This window comes from Falco cherrug, chromosome 7, assembly GCF_023634085.1.
Source record: "Falco cherrug isolate bFalChe1 chromosome 7, bFalChe1.pri, whole genome shotgun sequence".
Taxonomy (NCBI): domain Eukaryota; kingdom Metazoa; phylum Chordata; class Aves; order Falconiformes; family Falconidae; genus Falco; species Falco cherrug.
Genome location: NC_073703.1, coordinates 26,104,076 through 26,121,658, shown reverse-complemented (window position 1 = coordinate 26,121,658; position 17,583 = coordinate 26,104,076). Strand labels below are relative to the sequence as shown.

Below are 17,583 nucleotides of genomic sequence, written 5' to 3'. Positions count from 1 at the left end.
GTTCAGATTGCCTTAACAGACACAAAAAATATCATGGCATTAAACTCACCTCCCTCGGGACCTGCTGGAGCATGTCAGTGAGAGGCTGCCCTTTCCAGGGATGCAGCATTCCTGGATCCGTAGAAACTGCCTGCAGAAGCTGCCCTGCCTTTGCCCCTTGACTGATGGCCACAGCATGCTGCTGCTCTTGCCAGCCCTCTCCTGAGAACCGAGGAGAGTTTCTCCATTTCCCCCTATGTATCTGAACTGGCACAGACCTGGGGTCCCTCCCAGTGCACCAAAATCCCGTTCCATGGGCCACAGCAGAGTGGTCAGCTGGTCACCGCTACCTCCAGTTAGCTGAAGCCTTGCAAGGTTTGGTCCCAGGGGCAGACTGAACTCCGCCTGCCTGTCCTGAAACGTTTCAATAAATATTTGTATGCTGCAAAAGCTACAGGGAGTGAGGGGAAGACCCTTTTTGTAGCCCGTGCTTAAAAAGGGCAAATGATGTGAGCCAGGGAAATATCGGAACAAAAGAAGAGGTTTTGCCTTTGAAAGGTGAGGGCGACATGGCTGCAGGAAGAAAGGCAGGTCGATGTAGAGCTGGCAGCCCCAAGGGATGCCCCATTGGGGTATGAAGAACAACAGCCCTGTGCTCTGTGTGCTTGAGACATCTTTGCAGGTGGGGAATGTGTGATAACCTCTTCCAAGCATGGCCAGGGCTTGAAGCTGGCTGCTGAGCTGACCTGCTGCAGGTGCTTTCCTCCAAGCAAGCTGCTGCCTCCCCACAGTCAAGCTGTGCCAAGCCAAGGGCTATGGCTAGGTCTGTTACACCCTTCATCATCTCCTCATTTCTCTAGTGGAGGATAATCTCGGATGAACAGCATTGCCTTTGGAAGCGGCACGGTTGGGTGGTGGCAAGCTCAGGCTGTTTGTCCAGAGTGAGAGCAGACAGTTATGATGACGGGGGACACCTGCCAAGCCCAGGCAGACTGCCCACGTGTCTCATAGCTCCTGTGCTTCCAAAGGCGACGTGTGCTCTTTGTGTACTCTAAAACACTGCCCAGCTTTCTCATACTTCTGAAGTTAAGGTCTTAATGTTGTGTTGTTAGATTTTGAGCGTCTCCATTCACACCAGAAAGCTCTTCTGTTTGGAGGGATTTAGAGTAATGCAGCTCTTCATGGGTCCTCATTATTTCTCAAAAGGTGACTGTGTTGTTCAAGTGCACATATTGTGACAAGCATCTAATTATGGATCCTTTCTATAGACCCCCAGAGATGCCATTATGTCCCTCTGCAGTAGAAGGAGGAACATTATAATTTGCATGCAGCATGAGCTTTTCTCCATTATTTCCACTGCACATAAATAAGGAAAACAAATCTTACCGACCACTGGTCCTCATTGCATTTATCTTACATTTCGTTTTTCAAAACAGCAGTTTTGCTTTGCTTCTTTTCCTTGGATTATTGTTGTTTGCCACTTCAGCACTAGCATATCTGCTCTAGTCCAGTCTAATTGACGGGGCACATTCACAGTGCAATTTGCAAAAATATCTTGGCTAAAAGGGCTTTTCATCTTTTGAAAAGAAAAGCTTGGCTGGAGGAGATGATACACCTGCAGATAAAAGCTTGATCAATAACTACAAGATTGGTGTATATTCATATTATTTTTCCTTTGCACCTATTCTTTTTAATTTTTAATTTTGAATTTTAATGCACTTTTCCCCTCTTCTCACTACCTTTTCTGATGACTGAAATTGTCAGACTTCTAGGTCAACGTGCCTTCCCGTCCATCTCTATTTACATCTGTAGATTAAAATAGTTTTGAGGAGAAAATACCTAAATACAGTGTGTATTTTGGCACAAGCTCCTAATATCTGAATTAAAGGAGGTGTGTAATGAATGCATACCCATCTCATAGGTCGGCATGAGCAGGCAGACCACATCTTCCCGTGAGACTGTCCTGTGTTTTTCATTGCATTTCATAATACTCCCACTGACAAAATCCCTGCAGAAATTGGATAAGGACAGAGGTTTAAGCTTTGGGAGGTGGAAAGACCTCATTCTGCTTCTGTTTTTCTCTAACGGCAAGTCTCTTTTAGACCTTCACAGGAGGGTAACTTCTGCAAATGTTTCGGTTTCCCATGTTTTTTTCTCTTTTTTACATAATCCAAGTGATAAAATGTAGCATTTAATGCAGCAGAGCCTGGTTTGTGTTTGCCCCCGTCCTGTTTCTAATAGCATTAAGCTCAAAAGATAGAGACTCCAGAGAAAGGAGGCAGAGCCAGTCAGGGCAGGGATGGACCTGTTCCATGAAAGCTCATAGAATCATAGAATGGTTTGGATCAGAAGGGACCTTTACAGCCCATCTAGTCCAACACCCTGCAGTGAGCAGGGACATCTTCAGCTCCCTCAGGCTGCTCAGAGCCGCGTCCAGCCTGCCCTTGAATGTTTCCAGGGATGGAGCATCCACCACCTCTCTGGGCAATCATGCCAATTTGCTGTGCTTCACCGCCCTCATCATAAAAACCGTCTTCTTTATACCTTGTCTGAATCCACCCTCTTTTACTTTAACACCATTAACCCTTATCCTAGCACAACAGGCCCGACTAAAAAGCCTGTCCCCATCTTTCTTGTAAGTCCCCTTTAGGTACTGAAAGACTGCAATGAGGTCTCCTCAGAGTCTTCTTTTCTCCAGGCTAAGCAAACCCAGCTCAGACCTTACCTCACAGGAGAGGTGCTCCAGCCCTCTGAGTATCTTCCTGGCCCTCCTCTGGACCTGCACCAAAAGGTCCATGTCTTTGCTGTGCTGAGGACCCCAGAGCTGGATGCAGTAGAGTGGAGTAGAGGGGGCAGAATCACCTCCCCTCGACCTGCTGGCCATGCTTCTTTTGATGCAGACCAGGATATGCTTGACTTTCTGGGCTGCAAGCACACATCGTTGGCTCACATACACTTTTCATCCACCAGTACCCCCAAGTCCTTCTCCACAAGGATGCACTCTTTTTTTTTTTCCTTTTTTTTTGGTCAGTCTTTGACTTGGGGTTTTATTCCCGTTGTATCAATCGGGGCAAAACCTGGTGGTTAACAATGCTTCCTACGAATCCAGCTGTTAAAACTTGTTTCAAGTCAATCCAACCCTTTTTGTTTTAAGAAACAGAAGCAATGCTGCTTTGTTAGTATGACGCGCTAAAAAAAGTTCACTGCAAAATAACTTAAAAATAGAAAACAGATCTATGTCTCTTTGGCACATGCTGGTGTGTGCTCTAACGTTGTTTGACTTTCCTTTAGGACAAATCTACTGAGACTTTTTTGGGTATATTGGAATTGCATATTCCAGTAGAGTAAGGTTCCCTCAAAGGTTTTTGCAGACACCCCTGCCCCTGCCATATTGTAACCTTCATGGACTCAACTCATTTGCCTGTACAGAGGTGCCCTGTGGTATATGAGATGCTCTAGGATGGTACAGGCAGCTCCAGCTATGGCTCTAGCAGTTCCTGGGTCTCTTTAGCTCTTGTGTCATATCTTCTACCTGGTCTAGATGGCTCAGCTACCCTACTGCTTCTCAGATGCCACTGTGTGCCCACAGTGAGGCAAACAGATTGGGCACCGTGTCATTTTTGCTGTTAGAGACAAATTACTCATTGTGGGATACTCTAGAGGTGCAAAGGTAATTTGCACGTAAAAGTGCTACTAGTATTCATGGGTTTAAGTCAAAGGGAACTCAAATTTAGTGAAATCAAGCTGTGCTTTGTCATGTGTTCAGGCAATCATCCTTAGGTTTTTCACATTTATAAAGCATGAAGGCTATAATATTCTAGTGAAACACTTGTGTACCCAACATGCACTGTGAGATGTCAGTTCCCTCTGTTGTGCAAATCGGTATCTTCAGCTAAATAATGTACTGTAACAGCGTGCACATCTGTGGTGTTATGAAGGACGGCTTATGTGCATTTTCACTTGGGAATTTGGAGGGAAGATGTGATGAAGGCAGCAGTCGTTGGCATTATCCATCTTGTATCTCCAGCTCACAGATGTCATTTTGTATTATTTGTGCCAGGTACAGCAGCTGTCACTGAGTCTTCCTCTGCTCAGTGTAGTGCAGATTGTTTCAATATCTCTGTTTTAGTCAGCTGGGCCATGAAAAATTAGTGCAGAGGCATGTTACATCGCTCCAGCTTGCCTCAGCTAGGAGTTCACTTAATTTTTCCCCTCCCATGCCCACACCTGGGCCACAGATGCCACTGAGGAGTGAGTTAAGGATAAAGGCAAACCATTACCATGAACCCTTTTAAGACATGGATGGAGGCAAATAACTCCAAAACATGTTTCTGGAAGAAGATGGTTAACAAAATGACTCGAAACACAGGGGGAGAGGGTGGTTTGCAGGCTGGGCCTCAACAGTTAGCTCCACAACTGGCTGCCTGATCATTTTCTGGTTTCTTTGTTTTCCCCATTTTTGTTTCCGTCTCCTACAGGCAAAGCCTACGCTCCCGAGTTCTACTACGACACCTACAACCCCCTGTGGCAGAACAGACCCCGCGTGTACTCCTACAGCCTCCAGTGGACCCAGATGAACCCCGATGCTGTGGACCGCATCCTTGCCTATCGCTTAGGGATTAGGCAGGTGAGGAATGACATTTGTTTGTGCAGGATGTGTCTTTTAAGTCTGCTGACTACTGGGCCTTTATTTTATTTTATTTTTTAAAATTTATTCTCATTTGATTTTACTTTTTATTTTATTAACTTTTAAACTGGTTTTACTTTATTTTTTTTCCTCCTGCTTTCCATCTTCTGTGAGTCAGGGTTGTTTCTTCTTCTGGAAGGTTTGCTGCCACCTTGCAGAAGTAGTCCTCCACCGCTTGCAGATCCTGGAAACTAATTTGCACATCTGCAGTGTGAAACGAAGAGACTAAAGAGCTGTTCCTCAGAGGGTTTTCAGACGCTGTGGCTCAAGATATGCTAGAAAGATTACATGAAAGAAACTTGTGGTGAAATTAAACTTTTTATCTCCCTCTATGTGTCTTATATCTTTTATTAGATCTTCCATATGTAAATAGGTAAATATAGGGATAGCTGGAGCTTCCTATGGAAACACGTGGTGATCCTTGAGAACCGAGACATCTTTCTTGACCAAATTAAAGCCGATCACAGGTGTCTTCATAGATTCACTATGAACTTTGCAATGGGAATTGAGACTCTTAAGAAAGCGTGGGACCAACCCACTTACAGAGGAATTGTTAACTTTACGTAGCCATCTCGATTAATTTTCTCTTTAACAGTTTTAAAAGAAGAATATCATCTGCCTTCTTTGAAGGTTATTGCTACAGAGCTTGAGTTTTTAATGGTCAAAGTGAGAGAACCGATCTGTGTGTTGCTTAAACTCCCATTAAATGGCAACACGTCTGCTCACTCCCCTTTGCCGGGCAAAGTCGTCTTTGTTTGCGCTTGCACTTCCCTACAGCAAGGCCCATACAAAAATCTCAGGTTTTTGTTCTAAGAAAACTGTTGTGCCATGACACTTCTTCACGATCCTGTCCAGAGTCCGTCCATGCCAAACAGTACAGGCGTGCCAGAAATTGACACTGACAGCTTTGGTTTTGGCATCGCTAGGCTTTCTTAAGGAAAAACATATCGTTTGGAAACAACGTGCCTTGCTGTGAACACCTCCTGGGCCACCACGTCCACCTCCGAGTCACATTTTAGCAGCTGGGCTGCCAGCCCTGGTCTGGCTGAGGCATGAGGCCGTGCTGTGGTGCTGTGCCGGTCGGGGTCGCAGGCCTCCCACCACCACTGGGACCACTGGGCATCCCCCCCCAGCTCCTGCTCCCAACCTGGACCTGCTATAGTTGAATGAAGACATTTTGCTGCTTAGTCACAAAAATCTATCTGATACTGTTTTGGTCTTGTTCTACACTCTGCCACAGAGCTTGATATTCTTTTAATAATACCATAATTGATCGATTTAGAAAGTATATATTTGGTTATTCCATGTCTGAAATAATGGTTTGTGCAGCGAGAAAGAGATCAGGGATTAAGACAGATTCTGAGAGACATGTATTTTTGAAAATGTGAGTGCAGGAAGTATTTTGTTATCCTGCAGATCTCCTACAGGGATGAGCTTTGTAAGCTGCAAAATAAATACGCAATCTGAGCATGTTATTTATGCCGAGTGGATGGGGTTTCGCTTGTGTAACTTCTGTGGCAGTTAAGTTGACTGGGACACGTCCAGGGAAAGGCTTTGATACCTGGAGGGTGCTGGCTCTCCTGAACTGGGAGTTTGTCTCTGCCTGAATCTAACTGATTTGAAATGAAAATTGGTGGCTTTTAATACATGTTTATGCAGCTGTTTGCATCACTGAGCAGAAACCAGTTGTGTTATTCCCAGTACCTGAGAGGAATTATTAAATTAAAAAAATAATTTGCTGAAGTAAAAGAATATATAATGAAAATAATTGCGTTAGGATTTTTAGTTTCTTTTTTTTCCATTTAATTTTAATTTACTTTTAATTATCTATTTATCTATAGTTACTTGACTCTAATTACCTTGACAACACTCTGTCAAGCTAATCAAAATATTTTCCTTTTGTCTTTCTGAAGCCACATTTTAAACATGGGTGATTTAGAAGCTAGTGAGCGGTCCAGGCACACACATCCAGTGTTGCAGTAATTCCCCCTGAAACAAGGGTGGTAATTAATTTATTTTTATTTATTTATTTATTTTTACACCTACCTGTACCAGCTACCAGCAGATTGCCTTCTGAGCTGTTTGTGGCTAGATAGTTTGACTTAGCAATGCATTTTATGCTGGATGTTGCTATGGGTTTTATTTAACAACAAAAGCTGGGATGAGCATCCTTTGAGAGTGGCAAGAAGCACCGCTCGTGGCTGTGCAAAGTTCATCGCAGAAGCAGGGTGGGAGGGTTTCTTAAGTCGAAGTGAGGGCCTGGGCTAGAAAGCAGCCTGCAGCCCAGCGTGGTGCTGTTGTAAAAAGTGCTCTTAATCTCTGTTTTAATCTTCTAATGCATTGCAAAACACTGCCAGCGGGCTGTGTAGTGGGTCAGTGTGTTGGTATCTGCTTCTGATTCGATTAAGACCATTACCTTTATCTGATCAGTAAATTGTTTTTGTATTAAGGATGCTGCAATCAGAGTGCAAGCTCTCTTCCTCTTCACCTGACCTGTACCTGGCTGCTTCCCTTGAGACAGGCTCTAGGAAGTATTTTGGGAATGTTTAGTTGGTAGCCAGTTTAGGCTTGCTGAATTTTCTGTGGAATTGTTGAAGGCTGTAATATTAACGATGTTTTTAATGCCATTTTATAAAAACAAGAGCTTCTTATGAGAGCGGTTTAGCACCGTTTCTATATTTGCCAGGTTGTTGTAGGAAGCAACACAAAGGATGTGCTTAATAATGAAACTTTTAAAGGGCAAAGGAGCCTGATAATAGAATGTGACAGGCTAGAGATTTTCCTTAAAGACAAATTGTTCTGCTAGCGGTAAGTAGATTATACAGTACTATAACAACAGGAAAGAGTCTCCAGTGGCTGGCATACAGGGAGATTGTAGAGCTGGAGACGCCTCTGCCTTGACCAGCTCAGGCAAGCAGAGTTGTGAAAAGTTTCTGGCGACAGAAACTACTGGAAAGAAAAGTCCTGTGCCAGAGGTATAATGCAGGCAGAAAGCAGGTGGAACAGAGAGCCTGAAGCAAAGGAGCCGTGCCGTGCTGAGGGGGGTGTATGCACTGAAAATGATTCAGTTCTCCTTACGAAGAAGTACGAGCAGGAGGTAGGACCTCTTTCACCACAGATGCCAGAAGCAGTTGTTCTGCTGCTGGCACCTTCAGGGTTCTGTGGTTGCTCTGTAACATCAACAATAATTGTTTTAAGAACAAAACTAATCAATTTAAGAAGCAAATTGAAAATCTGTAAGAATCACTGCATTTATGTTTTGTGTATGTCTGTCATTAAGATAATTTTGTAGCTCTACCCCTCCCCCTTTATTTGAAGCTACGACCTGTGCGTGTGGCAGTGATGGTGAGCACAAATCTGTTCAGTGGAGTTTGTCCTGCTGGCATGGTAGTGTGTGACAGGTGCTCTGTCCTGGGAGGATCAGGGAGGAACAGGAATTATTTAGAGCTCTTTGCTTTCTGCTTAAGCCCAGACACTCCTGTTGTTGCGTTTGGGGGATTCGTTCCGTGCTTAATATTATTTTTTTAACAAACACAGGCTCTCTGTGTTTCTCGTTGATGCAGCACGTGGACAGTGGATTCCCGGTGCTGGGGTTTAATCTGCTTTGAGGATGCTGAGCTGCAGCATCTGCCAAGCCTGCTGTGACAGAGCACCTAGCCCCAGGGAGCGGGCATGGCTGTGCTCCTCTCTACCTGAGCAGTGAGAAATAACTGAAAAAACAAGGCACTAACTACATGGCCGTAGAGTTTACTTGTTGAATGACTGTAAGAGCTGCTGTTCATGCGCTGATAGTGCTCAGAGCCCTCAATCATGTCTTGAGGAGACGGCAGAGTTCTGCATTATGCATCCAGGCCCTGTCCCTCCAAGGAGTTATTATGGATGTGGTCTTCTTCTCATGGAAATTTCTGGCTTGGTTCACTTAGGAAAAAAAACCAAAACAAAACACACTTTAGTTGATGAAAGAGAACAGCAAGGAACCTGGTCTGATCTGCCATTCTTGTAAGACCAGTCTAGACAATTTTTGCAGGGTAAGGGACTTGAAGTGGCCAATCTGATTCCTGAAAGGAGGAAAGCCCTTGTGAGTTCAATGGATTCAGTCTATGGCCAGTTCTGCCACCAGCCTTCGGCAGAGAGATTTGGAAGGTCGCAGAGAAAGACCACAATGTATATAATACCTACTTCTCTTTGGCTACTGGCACCAAAAGAAGCAGAGATTAAAGTATTCCTTCCACATGTGTTCTCCTGCAGGTTGCCCAAATTTAGAGTGCATAAAGGTGGTGAACAACCATCTTGGTACATCTGGGGGCATGTGCAAGCACATCTGCCACCTGAGTTCCATGTGCCAAAGAAGGGAAAGAAAGAATTGAGCACATCCATTCTCCCACCCCCCAGGTTTTCAGGAGCTTTTTCCAGGCTGGAAATGAGAGAAGGACACACTCCTCATCCAAGAGCAGCACATTCTAGTACCTGAGAGTATCAGTAGCAGTTTCCCACGGCTGAAGGGAAAATCTCAATACAGATCTGAGCAGGAAAAAAAAAAAAAAAGTGCTGCATCTAGCCTAAACAAAGGTTCATTTGAGATGCTCATTTAGGACTACCACAGTCTTGTGTGGCAGAGTAAGTTGGAAATTAGGGATACAGCTAGAGCAGGGTATAGTCAAGAGCAATAGATAAGATGTATGGTAGCTTGTTGGCAGAGAATGGGGACAATAACGTGTCATGCTTGAAGATACAGATCTGAAAGCAGAGGAAGAACAAATGAAGGTAATTAATCTCAGCAATTCCAGCCTTCCAGCCTAGTCACGGGGAGGGTGGAGGGGGTGTGTGTTCTCCAGCTTCTTCTGCAGGACCATGTCCATACAGCAAGTACACAGCCTTTACCCAGCAGAGCAACTCCAGTTACCTCCTAGACCCTAAAGGGCCCACATTGTCTGTTGCAGTGACCAAAAGGGACAGTGTTATATTAAAAACACAAGGACTTTGACGTGTCTGTGTTCTGTGAATACAGTCTCAGACACACGGGCATGTGTTTGTACTGAATTAGGGCCCAGATTCCACCTTCTTGGTGGTGCTCAATAACCCAGTCCATTGCATGGCCCATTGCCTCTGTGGGACCATCTCTCTCTCCAGGCCACTTTCTCTGGGGCTTGCTTTAATTTTCTTAATATTCCTGGAGCAGCGCTGACAGATTCCACCCTGTATGAACCACCGGAACAGTGTTACACCGTTTCTGTCAGATCCTGCTTCTTGTCACTAGAGTTAAAATAAAGTCATGTCTCAGGCATAAGAGGATAATTTAATGGTGGGGAAGCAGGACACAGGAGAAAATTATTTGGCATTTTAAGCATTGATTAAAAAGAAGTTGAGAGAAAATGCCAGAGCAAATGCTAGAGAAGTTATTTGAGAAAAAAAGCAGCGCTTGTTTTAACGATATATCAGGAAGCCAAGAAAGTGAAAAAGGGAAAGGGAAAGTCGTGACAAGTAAAGGAGTCATGAGAACAGAGAAGTGTCATTTTTCTGCCTACAGAGTAAAAATGGAAATAGATGAATGGAAATCATTATTTACTGAAGTATTTAGAATGAAAGTCACTTACGAGAAATTTGTTTTATTTTAGCACACTCAAGGCCCCCACCTGATGGGTAGTAGTAATTCTCCAGATGTTCCTTCTGTCAGGATCATGGTGCTGTCATGACACATTCTACTGCAAAGGGAAAGATGTTTGCAAGCTGGTATTTTCATTTGGCTTGCTGGAGAACCTGTAAAATAGCTATACATCAAAATGTGTACAAAAATTCTATTCAGAACCATTCAAAAATAATTACATCTGTAGTAATTAATTTCAGGGGAGGAAGTGAGAGAGTTGAAAATTCACATATATATTGGAATATTTCTGATGTTGTTCTCGTTAAATATTCTAAGTCTTCTTCTACAGAGGCATATAAGCTGTCCGGAAAATTTCACAGCTTGGATTTCTTTTTGGAAGTCTAAACAAGGCTTTGCTTTTTTCCTGTTGTTTCTGCACTTGAGAAATGAGACTGAGAGTTTGGCAAAAAAAATGAGTGCAACATGCAAAGGCACGTTTCTTATTGATTTTCTTGTGTTTGGTAAATTGAATTAGAGAAGCAATGGTTCTGTTTTACAATTTTCAGTTTGCAATACTGGTACCTCCTATGCTTATTTTTCACAAGACTGAGGCTTGATTTTGAAAATAGCAAGCTGAGGGCTGTCATTTGAGATTTGTACCAAAGTCTTTTAATTGCTATTTAGAAAAGGTTACATCTCCCAGTCTGCAGATATATTAGGCAAACACTTACGTATAACTCTGAAAAAAAATTCTACTGATTCCTTCTTAAGGAATTCAGAGGAAAAATTTTACATGTAAATACATCTTTTTCTGTCACGTCCTGATGCTCTGACTTTGATTCCTAAGATGCTCCTGACCGTAACGGCTCTCCCTGGCCCGGGATCTGAGCTGTGTGCATCCAGAGTAGCTTGCTCTGGAGGCTGTGGGCTGTGTTTTCTACAGAGGCAAAGACAAAACATCCCAGGCAGAGCTGTGCCCGTTCACGTTACCACAAAATTTGGACCGTAAAACTAAACTCCCTTTCTTCACAGAAATTTACAGGCAAAACCTAACATATTCATTAAATGCAAGCAATTACTGCCTGCTGGGACTGCCTTGGCTCGATTTTTGTTATATAAGTATAAACTCCTGCTGTTTCATTGCTGATTTTAATACCTAATTCATATTAATGCTTTAGTCTGGTTTCTTAAGGAAACAAGATGCACCAGAATGTTGTAAACTTACTGCCTGTGATTTCTAAACCCAGGTCTTCATTTTGGTCACATCTGATAAGGAAGAGAAGTGCAGCAGGCAAGGAGAGTCCCACCAGTGGTTTGAAAGCATGGGGACCAGTCAAAGCGAAAAACGTAATTACAGAAAAAAAATGGAAGGGTATGATCATATTATTCAAAAAGAATAAAACGTGGACCTGCGGCAGGTTGTATGAATTCCCTAGCTTCATAGCCAGCTCTGTGGAACCCACTCCTGGGCTACTTTACATTTTCGGGCAATATCTAATCCTTCACTTCAGGGTATCTCAAGAATATCTATACATTTCTCTTTGTATATTTTATACATTGCAGGAACCAGAGTTCTCTGTTGCCAAGTCACCTTGACTTCTGCCAACAATGGCAATGTGGTAATTCCCTAAAGTCCAAATCCCACACAGAGAAGAGCTCTTGTGCCTGAAGCCGTGATGTTGACATAACTTGAGGTTTTTGTTGCACGTTTCACTTCAGTGAAAAACATACTTATTTGTACTCAGGTGCATATGCTCTCGCCCAAAATTGCCAAAATCAAGCCTCACACTCTGACCTCAACCTGTGCGCAGTGATCACACTCAACTTTATTTTGTCTCAGCAGAAAAATCTGCAATATGAATTGATTACTGATGAGAAATATAGCATATCAGTCAGACTTTGGGAAAGATGCAGGAGAAAATGGAGTGAACTGAAGAGCAATTTAGTGAGAGAAATTACTCAAGCTGGAGGAATTTGGTTTATTATATAAGCTATTTGCTGTTCACTATTTAAACTCTTGTGGTAGGGCTGAATCTCCTCTTCCTGCTCTCCCTGTGCACGTGCTGAAGCACGGCGCTGGCTTTGTGTGCTGCAGCCAGAGCATCAGGAGGAGCAGTTAAGTTCATAGAATCACAGAATGGTTTGGGCTGAAAGGGACCTTAAAGACCATCTTGTTCCAACCCCTCTGCCATGGGCAGCGACAACTTCCACGAGACCGGGTTGCTCAAAACCCCATCCAGCCTGGCCCTGAGCACTGCATCGCACAAATCATCCACACCACCCAAACGAGGATGTGTTTTTCTTTAAAGTGTTGAGCCACCCCTCCAGCAGAAGCTGGGCCCTTGATCAGAACGTGCTCCACTTACAGCAGAAACAGCAGAAGAGCGGGCAAGGCGGGATGTGAGTTGTCATGACTGCTTTTTCACCCTGCTGCCATGCCCAGTGAATGCAAACAGTGGGCAGTCAGGAGTTCAATGCTGATCAGATCCAGGTTTAAAACTAAAAGTATGCCTTTGCCTAGAAATATCTTTAATTACTCTGTCATTATCTTTATATAAATTTCCATAATGTGAGACTGTTTAAAAATAATCTGTGAATGACAGCAATGGTTTTCTTGTTAGTATTGATTTCCTATGATGCCATAGAGTTGTTCAGATATATTAAAGGATTTTCAAAAATGAAAACTAACAGAGAAACAAAGCAAGGAAACTTTGAATATTGAAAATTTATATAAAACTTATGGCATATGCCCTTAGGCAAATGCATGATGAATAAGAGAGTGTCTGGCATGCAGCAGGCTTTCGGTCATAGCAAAATGTAGCATAGATAAATATTTGAAAAGGCCTTTGAGCGTTACAGAAACTTCATTCTGATGAAGGAGGCATGATTTTAGTGAAGATAGTTTCAGAGCAGCATCGATGCCTAAGAATCATAAATTGCATAGTATATTCCAGGTATCCCGTTAAAATATGTTAGGATGTCAGGATAAAACTTGGCAATAGTTGCACTTGCTCAAGGTGTAGGTCTGTTATCCCAGGTGTTTATCAGCACCCCAGATGAGCCATGGGCACTGAAGGAGAGGTGCAGCCCAAAGGGGAATGCAGGTGGCTAAGTGTCTGAGGCAAAGCTTGTTCCTCAGCTGTTACATTTTGTGGCCCCTCACGTACCATTCTTCCCTGAACTGATTGAGTTTCCTTGAGACTATTTGCACTTTTGATCTTTGTATCATCCCATGTCAGTGAGTTCACTGCTGCCTCTGCCCCTTGCATGGAGAGCGAGCATCTCCCCTAGCATGCAGCCTTCATGCACACAGGAGTAGCTTGAAGTACGCTATTCCTGACACTATAAAGTGTCCCAAAATCAAATAATGCCAGAATAGAGCTGTTTTCACCCACTGAATAAATACTGTTCACTGAATGAGCTTCACCTCTTTCCCTCTGACTGTTCCATAAGTGTCCTTATGTCTTCTTTGTTCTCTCATGTTCAAGACCTATTCTAAAGATAGATTCGCTGCGTTCTTCCTGTGTCGGCAGGATACACCCGTGCTTTATTTCATGGGCTGTGATGAACTTCTGTTCACAGCATTCCTCTGAGATAATTTTATCAACCTGAAACTTAGAGAAAGTTCAGAAATATTCACTGCTAGTAGGAATCTCTTTGGGAGAGGGATTTTGCCTCTGTGTATTTGAAGGCAGCATCAAGATTCACCCTCAGAGACACTTCACCTGAAATCTGGACATCTGGTGTCACTGAGAACAGATGCTGTCACCCTCATGCTAGACTTTTTTGTGCAGTGCTTCTCCTCACCACCCTCCTGAGGCATGTCTCAGTGTCCATAGACTTTACGTTTGGTCTCTTGGGCAAGTTATCCTCAAGTTCAGCGCTGTGGCCAGGGGACAGGAGGGTACCATCAGCTCTTGGCAGAATTACAGAGCATAGCCAAAGAGCTTAGATTCCAAGGGCTACGAAACTCAAACATGGAGTTTTGCTGCACAATACTTCACAGCAACAGAAGTCCTGTTGATGTTTTTTCTGTCAGCAGGGTATTGAGTATTTGCTGTATTTCTGGTCTTTGTTAACAAATGGAAGTGTTCTTGCGTAGCAAAGGCGGCTGTCACATTCCTTAGCATCTCCCTTCTGCACTGGGATGAGCAATTCTGACAACCTGTAAAGGGAATATTTATCTTCTGAGCTTTCTGATCTGTTTCTAAGGCCGCTCAGGTTGAATAAGTATCTGCACGTCTAGATGGTGTATGAACCGAAACTATTAAATTTGTTCGAGGTCTGCCTGGGTTTTCCCTAGCATTGTTAATGAGTGCATTTCCAAAATGAACACTGCAGATCATTAGACGTAAAAAAAAAATAAAAAAATGAGGTGAATTGACTACTTACCAGTGACCAAAGCTGAGGCTTCACCAATGTTAGCCCCTGTAAACAGCCTTAATGACTGTATGAGGGGCAACTGACAGACCCCAGTACTAGGAACTCTGCAGATCAGGGCTTCTTGCTGGGATGCCCCCTTGTCTTCTACCCTCAGGTTTCTGCAAAACCAGCTCTTACCTTTATGTAGTCTTACCTTTGTATTGGTCTTAAGCTAATAGATAAGGAATCCTAGATGTCTGCTAAAGACCTGGATATTTTTTTACTGGGCATAGTCTCACTGTCTGTCACCATAAATTCTGTCCTTACTGAAAGAGGTATATGTAATTTAGGGGAAAAAATAATTGAAAAAAATACGTTTTGCCAATAAAACCAAGAAAGAAGTGCTACTATGAAATGCAATCTGATTCTGCTCCACAGTGATGTACTGTCTGTGTTCACCTGAGACCAGGAAGGATTTCTTTGTTTTTAAAAGTCCTGTGGAAATCTTAGTTGCAGTTTGGAGAGAAGAGATGGTAAATGAGATTATCCTTTTCTTAATAATGCGTTTATGTTGGCAGTTCCTTAAACACAGGTGTTGCTTGCTCCTAGGCGAGGGATGCTTGCAGCTAAATCAGAAAATACTAGCCAATGTACTAAGTACAGGCTTTCACCAAATAACGTGCATTACAAAAATTGTAAATTGTTGGGGTGAGAGTGATTTGTTCCTACAGACAACTGCTCCATCCATTCTTTTGTTGTTAAGCGTGTTCTTTATTCTCTGAAACATACGTATGTTTAAATTGAATACAAACCATATTGCCTTTCAATAAGCAAATGAACATCCTACTGCAATACATCTGTGTTTCTGAGCTGATTTAAAACATCACATTTACATTTTGAGGACTTCGTTAAACATGTAGTGGCTATCTCCTTTCCTCTGGTGCAGCAGTTGTCTTAAGCATTTAAGAAATGGTTTGTTGAAACATTCATATCTGACAGTTGAGCACTTATTTATGGGCAAACATTCATTCTTACTTAAAAAGTTAAGCAAAATCAGTATGTTCACATTCCTTAGAAATGCACTTTGGCATCATGCACTTGTCTTATCACGTTATTACTCCTTGATCTATTTATGCACAGACTCATGTAAGTTGCTTAAAATGCAGCCCTGTTTTTCCAGTTCATTTACCAAGACAACCTCGCTTGTTCATAGTATTGACTAAGCAGCAAAGCGCCAGCGTGCCGTACTTTCAGAGGGTTGGGTTGGTCGCCTTGATTGCAGCTACAGTCATTAATTTGCCACAATGTAATTATTTTGCATGAAAAAAACATGGTCATTTGTGAACAGCTTTTAGACATAACAAGAAAATGAGTTAGTTCATCTGTTGTTTGAGATCCATCTGGAGAAGGTTGTAGCGTTGTGGGATACTAAGTTGTCCCCGCTGAAATATGAAATGTGTCTTGGGATAGATAGGTTCTTGATCACGGAAATCTAGTCGTTCATATAAACATGAAATATTTAATTTAAACTTAGGAACTTAATCTTGATGCCACTTGGATAATTATACCTCTTGTTGCCCTAATAAAAATAATGGTCTGCCTATTGCAGATAAACCTGCAGCTTAATACGCAAACCCATGTCTGTGCTGCTGGCAGTAGCGTTGCTGGCAGTGCCCGTCTCACCCGTGATGCAGTTGTGCCACATGCTTTGAAGTGTGAGAGTCAGCACCAGCCCAGTTTCCCAATACATGAACTTCAAATTTGGTGTCACTGAGGAGGGATGAGGAAACTTGCTCTGAAAACTAACCTTAATGTGGGTTAATAATTAACCGACCTCTTGTGAATGCCCAACAAAACAGGGATTAAAAATTGAAAAAACTCTTTTGGTAGATGTCTAGCGGTAGAAAAAGAGCAGGGCAGCCTGCTCTGCTGGGGCTGAGAACAGTGCAGCTCCTGCTTGATCCTGGAGATTTTAGTGAATTCATCTGTGAGGCAGCCAATTTTTACATCTTAAAAAATGGATTCTCTTGGTTTATTTCACATTTTAGCCTTTAAGGAGGGTAAAAAAATAAATAAAAAATACATTAACCTGAAGGCAGTGTCATCACATTCAATGTTTTGACTGATTTGAGTCCACCACATTAGAGAAGCGCAAACTGTGACCCTTACCAAGGGCAAAATCATGCTGCCTGCTTTCAGTCGAGGGGAGTTTCCACCATTCCCATTAAAATGCAAGCAGAGAGGGTACATCTCCTGTGGGTCAGGCCAAACGTGGCATGGTGGAACCTAACAGGGTTAGCACTTCATGAGTGATGGTAGCAATGAAGATACTCACTCATTGTGCTGTGATCAGGGCCACATATTACAGCCCTGAATGCATTTATATTACTGAGTTCCACAAGAAGAAAGATAATTATTTTTTAAAAAGTTTTTTATACTTGGCTTCTTAGGAGCATTCACATTTTTATTCAAACTGTAGATAACTGTGTTTCAAGAAGAGTTCCAAAACCATACAGAAAGCAATAGCACAGGCAGTTGATATTAGACACCAATATGATAATCAGGAAACACCAACTTGTCGTACTGCTCAGGTGAGCTTTGATCCTGGAGCAGAATAGACCTCAGCCACAGAGAAGGGAAGTGGCACTGGGGGTGCTATGGCAAGGTCTGGGAGCAAGCAATTGCCAGTCCTGAAGTGCCGAGGGGAATACTAGGATCTTTAAGGTCCCTTCCAACCCAAATCATTCCATTATTTTTATGATAACGCGGTCAGCATGAGGTGCAGCCTCTTTTCTGTGCAACCCTTTGGGCCCTGTGAGTAAAGTTATCTGATGGGTGCAACACCTCTGTCATTAATAGCTGACTGGTATTTGCTTTTTTGATTTAAATCCTGGAGTGAGGTTGCATTCAAACTAATCAGCAATAAAACTGGTGTGTGTGACGCCATCAGAACACCTGTTCTGTATCACAG

General features: G+C 42.9%; 1 protein-coding gene across 1 annotated transcript in view; it reads left to right on the top strand.

Moving 5' to 3' along the window:
• The window catches only part of MDGA2 (MAM domain containing glycosylphosphatidylinositol anchor 2), a 394,427-nt gene that overhangs the window by 333,937 nt on the left and 42,907 nt on the right, over positions 1–17,583 (top strand). The window contains exon 10 of the mRNA XM_055717155.1: positions 4,458–4,606. Within this exon, the coding sequence (XP_055573130.1) occupies positions 4,458–4,606 (149 nt within the window). The remainder of the gene's footprint in view (positions 1–4,457; positions 4,607–17,583) is intronic.